Here is a 7,498-nt window from a genome sequence, read left to right on the forward strand (position 1 = left end):
ATTTAATGTGTTTGCATGCAGCAGCAGCAGTTGCAGCAGCGGGAGCAGCAGCAACAACAACGTTAACAGCCAAGGAGGATGCTGGTTGGGTCCTGTGCCCTGGGCCTGAAGATAACTCACAATTTGTGGCCGCTGCGTGCGCGTTTCTCTCTCGCTCTCTCTCTCTCAGGCTGCAGCCAAATGCGAAATTTATGGCTCCTTCCGTTTCCCATTGGCCCTGTGCTGTGCTGCTCCTCCTCCACCCAGTCAAGATGCGCGCGCGATCTCTTGGGTTGGGATTGGGGGCATGGGCAAATTCATGCTGAAATTATTAGTGTAAACATTTTGCATTTAATTAATAATGCGCTCTAGGGAAGAGAGAGAGGGAGGAGACCGACCGACCGTGTTGACAGGATTGTCCGCGAAAGTGTCATTGAAGTTGGAAAGTTTTTGGGTCTACTGTTGCCTTTCCTGTTGTTGCTGAGAGACTGCAAGTAATGCGATAATAATGGGCTGAAAAGTGGGGCATAGGGCAGCAGAGAAAGCATCGATGGAGCAGTGTTGTAAGGAAGGTTTTATTGTGGTATTAAAAATCTTATATGGTACATAACCAAATGTTTTCCAGCACTAAAATGGCTTTTTTTGGATTTCTAAGAAGCCTTTTCGAGCCAACCCGGCAGATGATTCTCATAAAAAGGCAACTTAGCAAGCCGACAAATTTCTTTAAAAGTTTCTATAGAAGAATTTTTCCTGTTTTAAGGCAGTTTAATTTCTGTCTCACAAGCGGTAACATTCGGTTGAAATATTTCCAAAAATATGAATTGCTAAAGCTTAAAGAAAAAGAAAAAAAATAATTTGAAATCGAATTCAATTGTGCAAATTTCGTGGCAAAATTTGACATTTGCAAAAGGGTTTACTTCAAAGAAGATCCAAAGCTCAACATTTTTGCAACATGAATGCACAAATTCTTCTCGAAGAAAATCTCTCTGCTGAAAACGGTCCCGATCCCATTGTGGCCATGCTTCGCAATAAATATGGTTTCCTTGACGAACCATCAGCACCGAAGAACCGTGTGTTCAATAATCACAAGCAAGTTCCGATGACACAGCAAGTTAGTCAGCTCGAAAGTTACAAGAATTCAAGTCGCATTCTTCACACTAATTAACTGACTGACCTTTCAGATGAGTGACTCTACTACGGGAACGGGGAACAACGGGCGTACCCACAAGCTCGTTTGCATTTGCGATCGTCCCAATAAGGTCTATCAGTGTGTCGCCTGCTACCTGTACATGTGGGGACGCGCTGCCAAAATTTGCGAGAAACATCCTTCGGTGACTTTCCTCATGGACTTTCGTGAGTGTCCCTACTGCGCTGCTGATTATACCATCAACGAAACCGATTTCCTTGAGGAAGACATTGAGAAGTTTAATGCTAGACTGCCAGACGACGATGATGAAGATCTTTAAGCTGAGGGAAGTGCCACTGGAAGTGCCACAATAGAATATTTTTGTATAGACAATTTAATGCATTTTGAATGAGGAATTGTTAATAATAATTGGTGTGCTTCCACGAAAACTATTTGCTTTTCATGGCTCGTAGATTGTGTCGCATTTAAAGCTGTCTTTGTGCTGGAAGCGCATTCTTTTTCTCTTTTCGAATATTTCCAGTCGCTGCGGATCCCCTTAAGATTCCTCTCAATTTCAGTCTCAAACTGACATTTCTCTCTGTAACACTTAACTTAACTAAAACAACAATCTCTATAGAAAGTAGGCCCACTTTTGCCCCAGAAATTACGGCAATAATTCCATTTAAGGCTTTGCCCCGAGAGGCCTACCCCAATAGAAATTAAATTGCTTAAGGCCTAAATCCTCTGCTCTACTTCACTCTCTGCTTTCGCTGTCTCTGTCTCTTCCCCATCCATTCTGTCTGTCTGTCTCTTTCTTTACTTATGGCCAGGCCATAAATTGTCTGGACATTTTCTAGACATCATAATATACGGGGCCATAATAAATATGCGACAACAGCAAGCGAACACACAAAACAAACGAACATCAAAATAAGCTTTTTGGGAAGTGAAAGTGAAAGAGATGCAAGGAGAACTTTAAGCTTTAACCAGAGAGAGAGGAAGAGCTTCTCCAATGGCTATGTAATGAGCATAAAAATGACATCAGATCCACAGAAATTGAAGAGTGGACAGGAAAAGGGCAGGAATTGAGCTATGGTATGGGAAAGTATGGGTTAGATCTATGGTCAATGAAGGCGGGATAGGGCAGTGGTTGAGAACTGAGGTGCCAAGACGACCGTAAATCTTTTTTGTAGCGCTTTTAAGGTAAAATAACAATTTAAGTTTATTACTGGATAAGAGACAAACCATAAGAACATAAAAAAAAGAAAGAAAAAATATAACCCCCCAAAGAAAAAGACACAAAAGACAGGCGCTGACCACAACAACAATAAGGCGGGGGAGATACACACACACACACACTCCCACGAATACCTATGATATATGACAGAGGGAGAGGGTGGTGGGAGGAGAGTTGTCAGGACAGCCGAAGGATTTTCTTCTGATAACTTTTGCTTTTATTTCGAGCACAAAATATAAGTTTTGAAAGCAAAAAAAAGGAGGCGGCAGGAAGGTAAGGGACTGTGGATGCCCTTGAAATTTTGAGGGAACTAATGGTATATAGATAAATATAAATGGTATAAACCAAGCAACTGTCATATAATTGTACGTACTTTTCGATGTATTTACTCTTTTATTTGATGGATATAGTGACAAACTTCTATTAAACCTTTTAAAATGCTTCCAAATACTCTTATTGCAAACCTCTCAGCCAGCCCAACATACCCTCTCGAAGGTCACACAGTGGTGTAGCAGTAGGAAAAACCATGATGATGATGATAAATAAAGAGAGGGAGGAATGTTGAGCAAGTCTTTACCATGGCAGCTTTTATGTAGATTGTCACAGTTGTTGTTTAGGTTTTTCTTACAAATCTCTCTCTTGTGTTGAGATTTCCCTTTATGGCACAGAGATACAGAATTAACGCACAGAACTACCAAAAAGTTGGACAATCAAAGGGCATAAGTTGTGGATTTTTTGTGCCACTTAGAGTAGAGCCAAAAGCGGAGTCCAATTTCGGCACTAGAAATCCGCTGGCATCCCATTTTCGGTGCCTGGTTTTGTCTCTCAGTGTAGGTCAAAGACACCTGTGTCTGCTCTCTGCCCTTGGACCGGAGGCAAACATGTGCGGCGCCACTTAATGGCCAAAAACAGTTCAAGGAAGTGGCGTTGCTGCCTCCGCCCCGTACCGACTGCCACTCTGACAGAGTGCCGCCTGCCCATGGCCCTCTGTCTCTCCCTCCCTCCCTGGCAAATCACATTTCGATTGTCTGTACGTGTCACTTACAGGGAGCTACAGGAGCCTTTACGGGGTTTCGGGGAGCTGCAGCTACGTCCTTCCATTATAGAATCAGTGTCACCTCCCGCCCATCACCCTTTTTGGCCTGACAAACAAAGCAGTTAATGGCTTGCAAGTTGAAACAACTGCCAGCAGGAGGAGCAGGGATAGGCTGTGTGTGTGTGGATCCCTGATTTTTCAGGGCTTTATATCAGTTTTAATGTACTGGTTTTTGGCCTGCCTGCCTCTACTCTCTCCCAGCTATTCGTGTGGTTTAATTAGCGCTGTCTGCCAGTCAACCATGTGGACAAATTTCGTACATTTAGGCGAAGCTTTTCATTTGTCACTGGATCAGGCGGAGGCGCAGGAGCAGCGGGCGCATTACTGCCAGTAGTTGCCTGCCAGCTTCTGTTTTGAGGTCATGGTTCATTGATTGGCTCTCAAAGGTGTGCAAGCGATTAGGCTTCGACATGCACAGATATTATAAATTGATGGAAGAGAGGAGAGTGCAGCAGTGGCCACCACCTGTTAGGTGAAAATTGCTGCAAAAGGTTGGCAGTGCCAGCAGGGAAAATCCTAGAAAGCGAATAGCTTTTTACCCCAAAAATAAATAATAAGCCAGACAGACATTTCAAATATTAGAACACAAACAAATCAAGCCACAAAACACCCGAAATGCCACCCCCCTTCAAGTCTAGACAAAAGCTTTTTGGGGAAAGCTTTTCGCTCCCTCCTGTCAGCCACGCTGAATGTGGACCCCAAGCTGCAGAACTTTACTCTTCCATGGCCAGAGCCTCTCTCTTAAGGGAAAGCTGCCATCCCCTGCAAAAGCTGCCACAGGGATGCTGTAATGTGAAGAAATTCGCTGCTGCTGCTGCTGCTGCCCAGCATCCTGGCTCGTCTCGTGGAGCTTCGTTCGTGCCAGAGCCACTGCCTCGGTTCGTCTCGTCTCGCCTCGCCTTGCCTCGCTTTTGTGTTGTAGTAGGTTCTGGCCAACTTCGATGGCTGTTGGCCAGTGAATTGTCAGTTCAGTCAAGCTCCAGCATCCGTACAGTGTGGAGCACTTCACTATACGCGCTCTCCCCGTACAAGCTGCGACGCGTTAACGTGTCCTCAACGGCGGTCTATCATCCTCTGGCACCCATAGGTGTGTCTGTGTGTGTGTGTGTGCCCCGTGTGCCCGTGAGTGTGTCTGTGTGTGACAGTGCGTGTGGCAAATATTCGGGCAAAAAGGTGGCCCCCAAGCGGTGTTGGGAACTTAAAGTTGTGGCGCCCCCCAGACAGCAGCAGCCAAAAGAAAGGTCGGTTACGGTTACGGTTACGGCTACGGCTACGGCTAACGGATTGAATAAACACACGGAAAACACACTCAGTGGAAAAGTGGAAAGTGCAGAAAAAATAAAAAACTAAACGAAAATGTAAGCTGGTCAGCAAATCACAAATTTCCTGGGGAGAATTGGAAAGCCACTAAAATTGAAACGGAAAATACAAAATACGAAAATGGGAAAAATATAAAGTGTGGCATATCCCACATAAAGTCTGTCCATTAAGTCTGGCTTACCAATTTCTCGCAAGCAAATAACGAGCATGTTTGAAATGCAAAATTTCTGTGAAGGCAAAACTCATCAGTTTTTGCATGAAAATTGATGAACAAATTCTGGGGAATATTTTCAACGAAAATGTGGGGCAAGCTCAGGTTTAGTTTGCAGAGAAAATCCAAATTAAAACAGGTTAGAAATGTTTTTGGGGTGGAACAACTTATGACGAGTGATAATGAGAATAGTTCTCAAAATTCGGCAGCAAAAAATTCTGTTCTCGGAAATATTTTTGCACTTGTTATTAATGACTGAAACGAGACTTCTAAACGAGACTTTTTGTTCGGAATTTTAGGGATAAATTTTGTGCTAAAGTTCAGCTAACATTTTCATTGATAAACTGTGAACCATTTGTGGAAATAAAATGTCTAAACGAATTTCTCAAGTATACAAATAGTTGGCATAGTTTATGCTCTCGCCAATACGGTGAACAAAACAAAAACATATTGGCAACATTTCAAAATTCTCCGCAAAGTTCTTTTACCTTTGGCCCAGTGCTGGTTGCCCGAACGAAACAAACAAACAAACAAACAAACAGTAGAACCCAAGTAAAAGCAGCATTTTGGCCAATAAATCATTGAGGGCGAAACTTGTGAGCAAGACGAAACTTTAACAGGCTGGCCGACAGTTTTTTTTTTTTCTCCAGCAGGAAATGCTGGCAGGGCGGAGACTGCCATAGGAATTGGTTTGGAAAATATTGTTGGACAGCCTGCCGTCGTATGAGCAATGTGTTGTCCTGGACAACCTGACGTCTGAAGCTACATAATGTCCATTTGCAACTCAGAGATGAATATATTTGTTGTGTGATGGAAAATAAAATTGTTTACAAATATTGATGGCTGAGACGAGTGGACATGCAAATCGATTTGAAACGAAGTTTGAAATTACTTTCGTTTGCATTTCCAATTAGATGTTTGGGGAACCTAATCCCAAGTTGATTTGCGGGCACGGAAGGCATCTACAGATATAAATCAAATCGAACTGCTCCTCCCGCTTAATCGCAGCACATTCACAAAGCCATCTGGAGGATATCCTGTGTCCAACAGAGGAGAGTGAATGCCAAGAGCAGAGAGTTTTTTTGTTGTGTGTTGTTTTTCTGTTTGTTTTCTGTTGAAAATTTCGTGCGGCGCTCATCAACTTAAATTGTGGGAAATTAATCAAGTTGAAAAGGTTCCCTTCGCTTTGGTCTGCCGGCGAAGATGCCACAAAAGATTGAGGCGCCCCGGGTTATCGGTTGGAGGGGTAAGGAAAATAGGCCTGGGATCTGGCTGTGGCTCTGTGGCTCTGCCTTTTGTTTTCGGTTATTGTTATAGGTCTCAGACTCTGGTCCTGACTCAAGGAACAAGTCAACATGGGAGGCAGGACGAAACCTTTTCTGGTTTGCATTCAAGCGGAAATTAAAGCAACTTTCAGGCACGAAGCGAAGGCCATGGAAAGGGAAAAGAAAGGCCGAAAGCCGTAAGCGTTTTCTTTCACACTGGCACAAAATTGAAATTGTGTGAGGCCTGCAGGCCTCAGGGCCACCAAAAAGGGATACGTGTGTAACATTTTGCAGTCGCATATCGAAGTACCCTTTAAAGCAAGTCCGCCTTAAACGCGGCTTTGGCTTTGGCTTTGGCTTTGGCTTCTCCCGTGCCATCTTTCTGGGTCAACGCTTGGTTGACATTTTAGCCGCGGAGCAGAGTTCATGGAAAACCCTTTTTTAATTAATACAGTCTGTGAGCACCCTCCCCCCTCCCCGGGGAAAACCTCATTAAAATGCGTTCGAAAATGAGAACCGCAGACTGTGAACGTTTTTTTTTTGTGTTTGTGCAGCTCTCCAGGCTCTTCAGATTCTGGCTTCGGCTTCGGGTTCGGGTTCGTTTGTGTGGGCTTTAAAATGAAATCATAAAACGGCAGTTGATGCATTTTTATTATCATTACGCGTAAAACCTGTCGCTGTTTCGACCCGCATGGCATTCAGGTATCTTAATATAATTAATTCAATTAGCGCACTCGCTCTTGCCACTCGCAAAATATGTCAGCGATTCTGAAAAGCTAATGAAATATGGCCACGGCATGGGAAACACTAATTAGCGATCCAAAGGTGGCGGATGCTATCTGTTTAAACAGATTAAGGCACGACACAATCTGTATTCAATGGGAGTAAAAAAAGAATATAAATAATCCTCAAACAAAACTTCAATTGAGCAATTTGTTTGTGCAAAGAATTATTATGAGTTTGTGTCAAGGATTTATAATTTTATTGCAACTGTTTGGCCAACGCATTATAGAGACAATTTACAAGTAAGGGAAATTGAGTCAAAATAATTTGCCAGCAGCTTGGCTTTGATTTCAAATACATCATCAATAAAATAGTCAACAAAATGATTTGTTTTGCCATGCCCAGCCACATTTGCAGCTTAATTACCAACACTCAAAGGCAAGGCAAGGAAAAGTACATCTAAGATGATTTCTCCATTGACAAATTAATCTCCTCAATCCCTGCACATTATGTGCACGTTATTCCATGGCCATAAAGAGCC

The 7,498-nt window shown here is 43.2% G+C and overlaps 1 protein-coding gene across 1 annotated transcript; it reads left to right on the forward strand.

Moving 5' to 3' along the window:
• Nucleotides 1-788: 788 nt before the first annotated feature.
• On the forward strand, nt 789-1,554 carry LOC117582029. Its single transcript, XM_034269558.1, has 2 exons — nt 789-1,090; nt 1,161-1,554. The coding sequence occupies exons 1-2, from the start codon at nt 932-934 to the stop codon at nt 1,443-1,445; spliced, it is 444 nt and encodes a 147-aa protein (XP_034125449.1). The 5' UTR covers nt 789-931; the 3' UTR covers nt 1,446-1,554.
• Nucleotides 1,555-7,498: the final 5,944 nt, after the last annotated feature.

This window comes from Drosophila guanche, unplaced genomic scaffold (assembly GCF_900245975.1).
Source record: "Drosophila guanche unplaced genomic scaffold, DGUA_6, whole genome shotgun sequence".
NCBI classification, from domain to species: domain Eukaryota; kingdom Metazoa; phylum Arthropoda; class Insecta; order Diptera; family Drosophilidae; genus Drosophila; species Drosophila guanche.

Coding starts and splice junctions, on each gene's coding strand:
- LOC117582029 (XM_034269558.1), top strand. CDS start 932: ATGAATGCACAAATTCTTCTCGAAGAAAATCTCTCTGCTGAAAACGGT. Junction 1,091..1,160: donor AAGTTCCGATGACACAGCAA/GTTAGTCAGCTC, acceptor CTGACCTTTCAG/ATGAGTGACTCTACTACGGG.